The 14,330-nt window shown below is 39.4% G+C and overlaps 1 protein-coding gene across 2 annotated transcripts in view; it reads left to right on the top strand.

The window, feature by feature from the left end:
- ngly2 (N-glycanase 2) overlaps positions 1-14,330 on the top strand; it is a 246,308-nt gene that overhangs the window by 187,559 nt on the left and 44,419 nt on the right. For both annotated transcript variants that reach the window (XM_087987132.1, XM_043689893.2), the window contains exon 10: positions 10,339-10,465. In XM_087987132.1, coding sequence (XP_087843258.1) covers positions 10,339-10,465 — 127 coding nt within the window. The remainder of the gene's footprint in view (positions 1-10,338; positions 10,466-14,330) is intronic.

Genomic DNA, 14,330 nt, shown 5'->3' on the forward strand with positions numbered 1-14,330 from the left:
ATGCCAGAAGAATAGAAAATATATCACTTTCTGTCTATCTAACTGCACTGAGTCATAGAGTCATAGAGATGTACAGCATGGAAACAGACCCTTCGGTCCAACCCATCCATGCCGACCAGATATCCCAACCCAATCTAGTCCCACCTGCCAGCACCCGGCCCATATCCCTCCAAACCCTTCCTATTTATATACCCATCCAAATGCCTCTTAAATGTTGCAATTGTACCAGCCTCCACCACATCCTCTGGCAGCTCATTCCATACATGTACCACTCTCTGTGAAAAAGTTGCCCCTCAGGTCTCTTTTATATCTTTCCCCTCTCACCCTAAACCTATGCCCCGTAGTTCTGGACTCCTCAACCCCAGGGAAAAGACTTTGCCTATTTACCCTCATAATTTTGTAAACCTCGATAAGGTCACCCCTCAGCCTCCGACGCTCCAGGGAAAACAGCCCCAGCCTGTTCAGTCTCTCCCTATAGCTCAAATCCTCCAACCCTGGCAACATCCTTGTAAATCTTTTCTGAACCCTTTCATGTTTCACAGCATCTTTCCGATAGAAAGGAGACCAGAATTGCACACAGAATTCCAACAGTGGCCTAACCAATGCCCTGTACAGCCACAACATGACCTCCCAACTCTTGTACTCAGTACTCTGACCAATAAAAGAAAGCATACCAAATGCCTTCTTCACTGTCCTATCTACCTGCGACTCCACTTTCAAGGAGCTATGAACCTGCACTCCAAGGTCTCTTTGTTCAGCAACACTCCCTAGGACCTGAACAGAGGAAATGAGAGACGGTCTGAACAGATAATAAATTCTAATGCAAAAATTCAAGAATCTTTCTTCTTCTATTATAATTTGTCAATAGAGCAAGAACATATGGGATCTTTATTTAATGAATTGCTGCACATGTCACTCCATAAAAGTACATGTTATTGGTTTACAAATCAATTGAAATTATGTATATTCAGTTAACATAAAAACAATTCCTTTGTTAACACAACTCAAATTTCTTTTTGAACAATATTGAATCCCAACTCCAGTCACTATAACAAAAATGAAAGAACTGCAGATGTTGGAAATCAGGAAAAAACCCCAGAAATTGCTGGAAAAGCAAAGCAGATTTGGCAGCATCTGTGGAGAGAAATCAGCGTTAACGTTTCAGGTCGAGTGACTTCCTCAGAACTGAAGAGATGAGATAAGGATGTAATTCCTTTGGTGTTGAGACTCTGTAATGGATGGTGTTGATTAACAGATGAAATATTTTTCTTTGATTTTATGCTAAGATCTTTCTAACTGTAAGGATGTGAGTTGAGCTAGACTATGCTTGTCATCAAGACAGCATTTGATTAAATTTCAGTGAGGGTGTTATTGATGTAGTGGTGGATTTCTTCCAGTTGTGCACATTTAATGATGACAAAAGTGTCATCTACATACCGGATCCAGAGTTTGGGTTGGATGGTGGGGAGGGCTGTCCATTCCAAGCGTTGTATTACTGGCAAAATTAGAGTCGATTAGAATGACAAGGAAGACTCTTCATTGATTGGAGTCATCCCTATCACAAACAAAGATGGTTTTGATTGTTGGGAGTCAGTCATTTTTGCTCTAGAGTCTTTAGGTGTTCCTCAGGATAATGTCCTAGGCCAGCCATCTTCAATTCTAAAGAACACCCCATAATGGACTTGAATCTTTAACTCTGTTTCCCTTTTCACTGATGCTACCAGAACTGCTGAATTTCTCCAGCATTTTCTATGTTTGCCCCCCAAAATCTGTCCACCACTTACATGGTACAAGGTGAGGAGTGTGATGGTATTATCCACTTGCCTGGATGATGTTAGCTCCAATAACACTCAAGAAGCTTGATAATATCCTGGATAAAGCAGTCCTCTTGATTGGCACAACAGCCTCAAACATTCTTGACCTCTGCCACTGACATACAGTATGCACCATCTACAAAATGTATGCCAGAAATTAACTAAGGCTCCTTAGAAAGTACTACTCCAAGCCCATGACCACTGCCATCAAGGACACATATGGGAACACCATACCTGCATGTTTGTATCCAAGCCACTCTGTGTTTTGACTTGCAAATATATCACTCCCTCATGGTCAGTGAGTCAAACTCCTGGAACTCCCCCTCTTACTGGCTGTAGGTCTACCTAAACTAAATAAATCATAGCAGTTCAAGCAGATAGCTCACCATGACCTTCTCCAGGGCAATCAGAAATACACAATAAATTCTGGTCCAGCAAGTGCATCCACGTCCCCGAATCAATAGAAATTTTGTTTGTTTTCTCTTCTTTTGTGTAATAAACTCATGTTCTGATTGCAAAGAACATCTGCAGCTGCATGTGAAAATGTTTCAGCGGTTAACCACAATGTTAATTTATTGCAAAAATAAGGTATGATCTGTCAAGCCAAGTTTCATTTTGGGATCTGACTTGTTATGACCCCAGTTAATGATACTCCTGGACAATATTCTCCTTGTTTTCACTTATATCACTATATGCCAAAATGCAGTATTTATATCAGTTCAAAGTTTGTGCGAAGATTTGTAGCTCGGATGCTCGTTGCTGTGGTTCTGTTCGCCGAGCTGGAAGTTTTTGTTGCAAACGTTTCGTCCCCTGGCTAGGCGACGTCATCAGTGTTCCTCTTCTTCTTTTTGCAGTTCTGGTGTACTGCAGTGTGTTGTGGCCCTTTTGAATAGTGTCCTGATGCAGCTTCGTTTGTGTGTGTTGGGGTGGTTACTTTCATAGTTTAGGACTTGGTCTGTGTGTGTGGCTTTCCTGTATACCCTTGTAGTGAATTCTCCGTTCGGTTTTCTCTGTACCATCACGTCTACTGCAACCCCTAGGACTCACAACGGCACACAAACCAACAGCCACGCTCAGACAACAACTCACCAGAACGAAGGACCCGATACCCATCATGAGCAAGACGAATGTAGTGTACAAAATACCATGCAAGGACTGCACTAAACACTACATAGGACAAACAGGAAGACAGCTAGCAATCCGCATACATGAACATCAACTAGCCACGAAACGACACGACCAGCTATCCTTAGTAGCCACACACGCAGACAACAAGCAACATGAATTCGACTGGGACAACACTACTATCATAGTGCAAGCCAGACAGAGAACAGCCAGGGAATTCCTCGAGGCATGGCATTCATCCACAAACTCCATCAACAAACACATCGACCTGGACCCAATATACCAACCACTACAGCGGACAGCTGAAACTGACAACCGGAAGCGGCAGGGACAGACCACTATAAACACCGGAGGAAACATCAAAGAAGCGTTTCGCAGGAGCCTCCCAAGCACTGATGATGTCGCCTAGCCAGGGGACGAAACGTTTGCAACAAAAACTTCCAGCTCGGCAAACAGAACCACAGCATTTATATCAGTGGCTGCTGCAGCAAGAATGCATTGAATACCACCTATAGGTTTTTGTTCGTTTAGATACAGCAGTGATGTTGCCACATTTAAAGACTGGTTGCTCAACTCCCACATGGAACTGCTATTGCTTCTTAAAAAGCGCTCCAGGTACTCCTTGTCTCTCAAAAACTCCTCAGCCTATCTCTCTACAGGCTTTTACCATTATTTAACACCTTCACAAAAGTTCTTGGAAATATTTTCTGATTGTTTTTGCTCTATAAGCGGATGTCATTAGACTGTTTGCAAAATCATAGCTGAGGTTGACACTGGTCATTGCCATGGTGCCAAGCCTAACATAATGTTAGCTATCCATTACATCTAGGTGGGGAGACATCTAAGATTGCCTCATGCCATGTGCATCAGGTGTACTCTAAACTCATAAAGTAACAAAAATGTATGTGATGACATAATCCCATCGCTTAATCACTGCAAGGCAGTCACTATTCAGATACTTCTAGCCACTATTTATTTGATCATGGTAACATTGAAAGTTGATTGTAGCTGCCAAGAATCAAGAATGACTTACATATTGTCATGTGTAATCAATATAAAGTGGTGAAAAGTGTGTAATGTCACCATGCATAGGTGCCATTCACTTTAACTTAAAATAAAGAAAGATAGGTTAAAGTTACCTTGAGAAGATTTGTAGCTTGGCTTGTGGATGAAGTCATGGATTCATGCACCGATCTGGTGTGTTTTTAAATGATTAAATTTGATGTAACAGCACTCTTCAGATCTATGGACAGTGACTTAGCCAAGGATACCATTGCCACATTCTTGGACGAAGTGGTTACCAATGACACCAGCAGCACCAAAAGAACAGCATATTAAAATTGCTAGACTTATGCCTCACAACTCACTTTACATTCAATAGACAAGTGTACAGACAAATCAACAGTATACCAATGGGATCCCCAATATCAGGACTGATAGCAGAAGCAGTAATGCAAAGCTTATAATGGACGGTCCTCTCCACCGTTTAAGCCAAACTCTGGATCCGGTATGTAGATGACACCTTTGTCATCATTAAATGTGCACACTGGAAGAAACCTACCACTACATCAATAACATCCTCACCGGAATAAAGTTAGAAGAAAACGACAGCAGGCCCCCCCCCCCCACCCCTTCCTGGACGTATTAGTGGAATGCACACCTACAGGGAACTCAGACCCAGTGTGTATAGGAAGAACACTCATACTGACAAGATACTGAGTTATAGCAACAACCACCCAGCTGCATTAGGACATTATTTAAATGGGCGATGATACACTGCAGCAACCCAGAACTTCAGAAGGCAGAACAAGAGCACCTATTCAAAGGATTTAAACAAAACGGGTACGCCAAGAGCACTATCCTCTGGTATGTACAGGACAAACCCAAAGAAAAATACATTACATGACCAGACGAGATAGCAAACATACCATACATCAAAGACATCAAAGACATAAGAGATAACCACCAGACTACTCATTCCCCTTGGAATCTTAGTGGCCCACAAACACCTTCCACCAGCTCCTCACAAAAGTTCAAGACCTAAGACCCATATCCAACAGGATGAACATAATCTAAAGATACTCTGCAAAGACTGTTAAAAACACTACTTGGACAAACAGGAAGAAAACCAATCATATGAGTACACAAACATCAGCTCGCCCCTGCCAGACATGACCAGTACTCTCTCATTTCCAACCACACAGACAACGAAGGACACAAATTCAAATGGGACAATATAACCATCCTAACTCAGGCAAAACAGAGACATGCCAGAGAATTCCTTGAAGCCTGGTATTCCAACCGGAATTCAATCAATAGATGCATTGAACTGGAGCCCATACACAACCCACTCAGGTACAGAACCGGAAGTACCAACAAACAGAGACATATAAATCCAGGTGGGGCAGATCACCAACACCTTATCAAAGATGCACTGATGATGTCACCGAGTGAGGTGATGATACGTTTGCAGAAAAACAAACCGGCTCGGCAAAAGAATCCATGGCTTCAAGTTAAAGAGAGCCCAATTTTTCCTTCTCCGCTGCTACAGTCATGCCTGGGCTTCACCAGCCCATTCCATTCCTTTGCCAGAGTCCCATTTAGACACAACAAGTGAGAGTCACACTCCAGGCTTCACAGGCCATCCGATTACACATTACAAATAAATGTTTGAAAGAAATTCCAAGATGTGAGTGCATTTTGATCTATGATGTCTCTTCCTTTGAGATACTTACACACAGATTACAAATAAATATTTGAAAGAAATTCCAATATGTGAATTCCATTTTTTAACAAGTTAAAAATGAGATGATTTGTAGCAGAGTACAATTTCATCTATGATGTCTCTTCCTTTGAGAATGCTCCTTCAAAACATAATAAACACTTGGCATGGAATTAAACACAAAGAAACTTAATCATATCTTCAGCACAGCAATATCACCAACACTTAACATCCTTAATTTTATTATAGAGCTTCTCCCGATACCTATCTCCAAGGTCTAACTCTGTGAATTAAGGCATCTCTAAGACAAAACAGAAGAACAACTTGGGACACATCCTAGTTTATACAATATTCCATCCTTCTTTATGTTCGACATGCTGCAGAATAAATCTTCGTCCAGTGGGAGAAACTACAAGAGTATTGGCATTTTCATAGGATATAACATTGGCTTCTCTCTGTTAATGGATCTCTCTCCCTGGCCTAGAGAGTTATTTTCGCATCAGTACTGCAGCAATATAATTTGTTTCAAAAATATTATATTCTTTTCAGGTTTGGAAATGTGGTTGTTGATACTAACCTCCACACAGTTTCTGTAGTTTCAAGATTGGTACTGAATGTTTTCAGTCGTCTCAGCCGTAGTCATTAGCTTTTCCTTTGTTGCACAGGCATCTCTTTTCCAAAATTCTGTAAAATTCTAGCTGTACACTTCACCAACTTTTGTTCTTTGTGCCTAATATACGGAAAAAAAAGTTGCTTTTAGGCAGGGCTTTTAATTCCCTTGGTGTTCCAAAACAGCCATATCATCATAGTTATGGAGGCCTTTTGGCCCATCAAGGCTACACCAGTCAAACTAAGCACCCAACTATTCTGTAGGTTAATGTTCTCTAACTGAACTCCAAAACCAAGTACTGTTTGCAATATCATTGAAACAATGGATACAATGTAAAGATGTCACTATTGTTATATGGGCAAATTCACAGGCAACTTACATATAGTACTCTCCGTTTGTTGGAAATAATGGTTAATGCCATTGACTGCAATGGAGCAGAATATCTGATGATGCATATGATGGGTGACTGATCTGATAACAGATTTTTCATCACTGTCCAAGGCGAATTTTGACCACATTGCATGTAACTACCATTCTGCATTTACTAATGAAGTAAACAAAGTATTCCATTGTCAGAGCGAAGGTAAGACTCACAGAGCCTCCCTTTGAAAATTATTTTGGAAATAATTGTTTGGATAATTTTATCCATTCCATGTCGGAGTCTGTCTTAAGGGTTATCATGGTTGTTTTATTTGTGATTTTCCAGCTGGAATCAGCAATTTTCAATTCTATTGCCTGGGAAGTAATTTAGTGGGTTTTATCACCGACACACTGTAGAACTCCATACAACGTCGTTTTGAAGACAGTAGGATAACTCAAAAGCAGTGGATGTAGAATCTTTAAATATTTTCAAGACAAAATTAGGTACGTTCTTGATGATCAAGTAAATGAAAGATTATTAGGATATTCAGGAATACAGAGTTGAAGTTAAAATCAAATCAGGCTTAATTAGTCTTAATGAATGGTGGAGCAAGCTCCAACGGTCAAGGGGCTCACTCTTGTTCTTTGTTTGTATGTCCAGAAATCAAGAAATTAGGGTGGCACAGAGGTTCAGTGGTTAGCACTGGTGCCTCACTGCGCCAGGGACCTGGATTCGATGCTAGACAGTAAAGCTTTTGCCTTTACTCTTTCCTCCAAACTCCATTCACTAACTACTGATTCTGTTACTCTTTTTGGCAACAGTTTGAAATTATGCCAGTGTGTTCATAAACTTGGTGTCAAGCCATCACGAAGAACAACTATTTCCACCTCTGGAAAATCAATCGTCTTCACCCTATCATTGCCTAGTGAAACCCTTATTTATTCATTTGTTACCTCTAGATTCAATTATTCCAATGGTGTCCTGGCTGGCTTCCAATGTTATACCCTCTGAAAGTTTGAGGCCATCCAAATACTCAGCTGTACTAATGTGCAACAGGTTTCATTTCGCTTGCACCCCTGTGCTGATTGATTTACATTTAAGTTAAACTACATCTTAATGATAAAATATTCATCCCTACTTTCAAATTGGTTTATGCCTTTCTGTCTCTGTAATTTCCCAGTTTTAGTTGCACCATCATTACTGATTATGCCTTTTGCTGTCTAGGCCCCAGGCTTTTGAATGTATTTCTACTATCTCTCTACCTCTCTGTCTCACCTTACTCCTTTAGAACATTTCTTAAAACCTACCACTTTGTCAAGCTTTTGGTCATCTCACCTAATAGCTTTATCAGCTCTGAGGCATACTTTGTTTTCTAATGCATTTGTGAAGTATCTTGTGTTACAACTAAGGTTTGAGGAATGCACTGTTGATAGTGCATAGTATAAAATAAAAGGTACCAATCCTGCCAAAGGGCTTATGCCTGAAACATCAACTCTCCTGCTCCTTGGATGCTACCTGACCTGCTATGCTTTTCCAGTGCCACCTTTTTGACTCTACAGGTCTGATGTGGTCTGCTTAGCTCTACTGATGAAAAAATCTTCAGTTTTTAGGTCTTTTCAGCTTTCAGATATGCAGACAAAGGATGCTGAAATGATCAGTGGGTATTTTTTGGCTGGGGCAAGGTTTGCACTGGAGTTCCCAAGAGATCGGTATTGGAATTCTTGCTTGTCTTGATATATGTTAATGATCTACATCTGGGTGTGCAGGGGACAATTAAAAGTTGCATTTGGCATAAAATTTGGGAGAATTGTAAACTGTAAATAGGACAATGTAGAACTTCAAAAGGACATTGATATGTTGTTGGAGTGGGTGGATAGATGATAAATGTATTTCAATAAAGTGCAGTGTGAAACATACTTTAGTACAAAGAATGTGGATAGGCAGTATAAAATAAAAGGTACTATTCAAATAGATGTGCGGGACCAGAGAAACCGTAAGTCATTAAAGGTGGCACGATTAAAGAGATTTGTTAATAAGGTATACAGTACTCCTGTAATAAGGTCATAGGATAGAGGAGGAGAGAAGTTATTAAGAACTTGTATAGGACACTTATTATATTTCAGCTGGACTGCAATTCTAGATGCCACAATTTAGAAAAGATATGAATGCATTGAGAGAATGTAGAAGAAGTTTATGAGAATGGTTCCAGGGATGAGACAGTTATGTTATGAAAAAAAGATTTAAGATGTTGGTTTTTTTTCTCCTTGGAGAGCAAGAAGGCCGAAAGGAGGTTTGATTGAAGTTTTCAAAATTATAAGAATTCTGAACAAAGTAAACAGGGAGAAACTGTTCCCACTGTAAAAGGATTGAGAGCCAGGGGGCACCGTTTTAAAGTGTCTTGCAAAAGAAGATTGCGAAGTGAGAGAAATTAGAAAATATAATGTCACACAGAGAATAATTAAGGTGTGGAAATGTGGTGGAGGTGGGTTCATTTGAGGCATTAGGAGTGTATTGGGTGATTATTTAAGCAATAATAATGTGCTGAGTTATGGACAAAGGCAGGAGAATGTCACTAAGTTAAAATTCTCAGAGCTGGAGCAGACAAGATGGACCAAATGGCTTCTTTCTGCATAATAAAAAGTCTGTTTCATCCTGAACTCATAATTAGTATTTATTTTTCAGAAACAGGAGAGAACAGCTAAGCAGCCCCTTCCTCACTGGCTTTTCCCCAATTCAAGACCTGGATAAACTGCAAACCACATACTGTTCAATAGCCCCAGAAAAAGCAAGTAGTTATTATAAATTGTGTGATTTCTAGGAAGGCTTTCATTAAAAAAAAGCTCCAAAGTTCACACTGACTCTTTAATGACCAGGTATCTCCACAAAACCTGAAATAAATCAATTTTTCCACAAAACTGAAATCATTTCTAAACAGTCTATGAAACATCTTCATTAAAATTTTGGAATATTTCATTACATCAAAAACAATACAAATTATTGCTGTTGCAATCCAGGCCATAAAGTAACCTTAAAATAAAACAAAGAACTGCAGATGCTAGAGATCAGAACAAAGATACAAATAGCTGGAGAAACACAACAGGTCTGGCAGCAGCTGTGCAGAAAAGACAGAGTTAACATTTTGAGTCCAGTGACCCTTCTTCATAAGTGAAAGAAGATTCTGAAGAAAGGTTACTGGACTCAAAATGTTAACAATGTTTTCTCTTCACAAATTTAGCAATTTCTGTTTCTGTCTGTTTCATAAAGTAACTTTGGTTCTCCTTTAGTTCAGATTCTGAAAGATTATGATTCCTGCTGCTTTACTTTTTAATGTTCAGAATTGCTACTTCACCCTCATGGCAGCAGTACTTTATGGATTGATGCTTTTCTGAAGTCTGAATTAAATTGGCATTAATTTTAATGCTTGAGTGGGTGTTAGTCAATGCAATATCCTTTGGATGTACTTCTTGAAATAAACCCATATTATGTGAGATGATCAGACAAACACAACAGTTTTATTGAAAATTCTTTTGCTCTAATTTTAGTGCAAACATTCCCACGTACTTAAATTTGATATAAACACGTTAAAATACTGTATACTGATATTGCATATAGTAAGATTAAACTGCAAATGGTCGGCAGAGAGAAATCTGTGTTTTAATTTTTGAAGCTTTTAAATATTCATTTAGCCGTTCCAATTGTATTTCAGGTTGAGCTATATGCTGTAATCACAGGCCACGGAAGTGATGAGAATGGCTGTGGAGAGTTCTGTGTTACTTCGCATCATTTTGTAATTAATGGCATATTTAATAATACGAGGACATTTGATGATGCTGGTAAGGAATTTTGACAGTAGTATTCAGTTTTTTGATTAAACGATTTCATGAAATTAATATTGAAGCTATGTGGAATTCAAGTAGGATTTGAATATTGTAAGTAATTAGAATTCACTTTTATTAAGAGTATAATGCAAAAGAAAGCAATAGTGCTCACATTTGTATTTATAGGAATTTTTAATCAGCTTCACCAGAGACGTTGTTGTTACACACCTCTGAAGCAGGTAGGACTTGAACTCAGGTCTATTTGAACCCAGTGACACAAGAGCCCTCAAAAGGTATTTATAAAGTGCCAGTTCAGAGACATTATGCCAATTTTTTGAAGCAGGTTGGACTTGAACCTGGGCCTTCTAATTCAGATGTAGGTACACTATCACTGATCCATAAGAGCCCTTAAATTTGTAGTTTTATGATTGCTAGAAATTCATGTTTTATCAGTGAATAATTACTGAGTATAACATTTCCAAATAAGAGAACCATGAATCTACTTGTTGGCATCCAAAATTCTAATCCTCAGAGATTAGAGAAACTATTTTTGCCAGAAAATATCAATGACGTGATTGATGATTGAAATGCATGCACAGAACGATAAATTTTTTTAATATAATCATTTTAGGCTTACCATCAACAGTCAAACATTTTTCAAAAGAATATTACTGTGTCTTATATAGAGAACAATTTTAGCTGCAAACACTTTGGTTTGGAGGAATTTTCAAAAATCAACACAACTAACCTTTCTAACGATAAGCAGTAAGGCTAGAAGCTGTCTGATGAATGTTTCTTATCAAATATGGCAGGTATATGCATTATTTAAGTTGTGCAATTCAGGAATACAGTTTGGAGCTTCAGATGCTGCTCCAGATCCAAAATACCAATGCAGAATTCTTACCCACTTCCAAAGCGAGTCACACAAAACATCGCTTTGGTGTACTTATAAGCATTTTTCAGACTGGAGGCCTATGATTTATTGGTCTGCCCTAAGGATCGGTGCTAGGTCCGCTGCTTTTTATCATTACATAAATGTGAATATAGGAGGAATAGTTTGTAAGTTTGCAGTGACACTAAAATTGGTGCTGTAGTGGACAGTGAAGAAGGTTTTTTCAGAGAACAACAGGACTTTGATCTGGTGGCCAATTGGTTGAGGAGTGACAGATGGAGTTTAATTTAGATAAATATGAGGTGTTACGTTTTGGAAAGGCAAGTCAGGGGAGGGCTTATACACTTAATGTTAGAACTCAAGGTGTGTTGCTGAACAAAGAGATCAAGGGGTGCATAATTCTTTAAAAGTGGAGTCGCAGGTGGGCAGGGTGGTGAAGAAGGCATTTGGAACACTCGCCTTCATTGATCAGTGCATTGAATATAGGAGCTGGGACGTCATGTTGTGGCTGTACAGGACATTAGTGAGTTCACTTTTGGAATACTGCGTTCAATTCTGGTCTCCCTGCTATAGGAAACATGTTGTTAAACTTGAAAGGGTTCAGAAAAGATTTACAAGGATATTGCTGGGATTGGAGGGATTGTGCTGTAGGGAGAGGGCTGGGTTTTTTTTTCGCTCGATAGGGTAACTAGACAAGGTCTTTTCCCTGGAGTGAGGAAGTCCAGAACTAGAGGGCACAGGTTTAGGATGAGAGGGGAAAGATATAAAAGAGACCTAAGGGGCAACCTTTTCATGCAGAGGGTGGTGCATGTGTGGAATGGGCTGCCAGAGGAAGTGGTGGAGGCTAGTATGATTGCAGCATTTAAGAGGCATGTGGATGAGTATATGAATGGGAAGGGTTTGGAAGGATATGGACCGGGCGCTGGAGGATGGGACTAGATTGGGTTCGGATATCTAGTCGGCACGGACGAGTTGGACTGAAGGGTCTGTTTCCATGCTGACTATCTATAACAGTATGACTCGATATAAAATTATAAACAACATAGGTGCCAGTACTGATTCTTGCAGAACACCATTAGTCACAGGCCTCCAATAAAAAAAACTTCTCTGTCTTCTATGACCAAGTTAATTTTGTATCCCACTCCTTGACTGGGTTTACCCTTTCCCTAGCTCCCTCTTGCTTGTAACATATGTATAAAATTCCTTAGGATTCTACTTAATGCAACTTGCCAAGCACATTTTATGGCTCTTTCAGCACACCTAATTTCTTGTTTATTTTCTTTCCTGCTTCCTTTATATTCCTCATGGTCCTGCCTGATTTCAGTTTCCTAAACCTTGCATGTGTTTCCTTTTAATTTTTAAATGATCTTTCTATATCTCTTGTCATTCAGGCTGCCTGAATCTTGCCATCGATATTTCATCCTGAATATGCCGGTCCTCAAATCTGATAAAATACTTCCACATGTCAGATGTGGTTATATTCTCAGACAACCAAGCCCAATCTAATTTCTCCAGTTCTGTCTAACACTGTTGTAATTAGACTTCTCCCAGTTTAGCACTTTCACCAGTCTTATCCTTATCCATAACTATCTTAAAGCCTACATAATTATGATCACTGTTCCAAAAATGCTCCTCCACTGAAACTTTGACAAAAGGCCAGGTTCATTCCCCAATACAAGATATACTCCAGCCCCTCTGGGATGCACCTACATATTCTGAGATGCGCCTAATGTATTCTGCTCCATCTAAGTACTGAGAATTAAAGGCTTCCCAGCCAATATTGGGGAAGTTAAATCATCTACTACAACAACTGTGTTGTTTTTACATGGTTACATGATCTGCTAATATATCTGTTCCTTTATCTCCCACTGGCTATTGGAGGGGCTATCGTATAACCCCATCATAGTGATTGCACCATTCTTATTCCTGAGTTCTATGGCCTCTCCAACCATGATGTCCTCTCTTAGTGCACCTGTGACATTTTCCTGAATCAGTAATGCAACTCCTCAACCCTTCATATATCCCCCTCTATCATGCCTGAAACATCTAGCCCTTGGAATTTTGAGCTGCCAGTCCTGCTCTTTGCTCAACGAAGTTTCTATACTGATATAAGATCTTAGTTCTGTGCACTAATACCTGTTATGCTCTGAATTAATAAAGTTAGATCACAAGGGATTTAAGCTGAGCTTTCTAAATGGATACAAAATTGGCTGATGGTAGGATACAGTAGTATTGGCGGAGGGTTGTTTTTCTGACTGAAGGCCTATGACCGGTGGAATTCCACAACGATCAGTACTTGGTCTTCATTCTTTCATTTATATCAGTAATTTGGATGAGAATATAGGAGGCATAGTTAGTAAAGTTTGCAGGTGACACCAACATTGGTGGTATAGTGGACAGTGACAAAGTTTATCTCATAGTACAAGGAATCTTGAAAAATTGGGTCTATGTTTTGAAGAGCGACAGATGGAGTTTAATTTAGATAAATGCAATGTATTGCATTTTGGTAAAACAAACAAGGGCAGGACATATTAATGATAGGGCCCTGGGTAGTGTTGTAAAACAGAGAGACTTAAGGGTTCAGGTACATAATTCTTTGAAGTTTGCAACACATGTAGACAGGGTGGTTAAGAAGCACGCTTGCCTTCATTGCTCAGACCATTGAGTTGAGGAGTTGGGACATAATGTTGAGGTTGTACAGGATATTGGTGAGGCCTCTTCTGGAGTACTGTGTGCAGTTCCGGCTGCCCAGTTTTAAAAGGGTATTACTAAATTGGAGAGGTTTCAGAATTAGCAGGTTGTTGCTAGGAATGTATAGATTGAGTTATAAAAGTAAGTTAAATAGGCTAGGAATATTTTTCACTGGAGTATAGGAGATTGACGAATGACCTTAATGATGTTTATAAAATCATGAGAGGCATACATAAGGTGAATGACAATGGTCTTTTCCTTTGGATAGGCAAGTTCAAAACTAGGGGACATGTTTTT

Source organism: Chiloscyllium plagiosum, unplaced genomic scaffold, assembly GCF_037043375.1.
Source record: "Chiloscyllium plagiosum isolate Xiang-an unplaced genomic scaffold, Cpla_swu_hap1 HiC_scaffold_5, whole genome shotgun sequence".
NCBI classification, from domain to species: Eukaryota; Metazoa; Chordata; class Chondrichthyes; order Orectolobiformes; family Hemiscylliidae; genus Chiloscyllium; species Chiloscyllium plagiosum.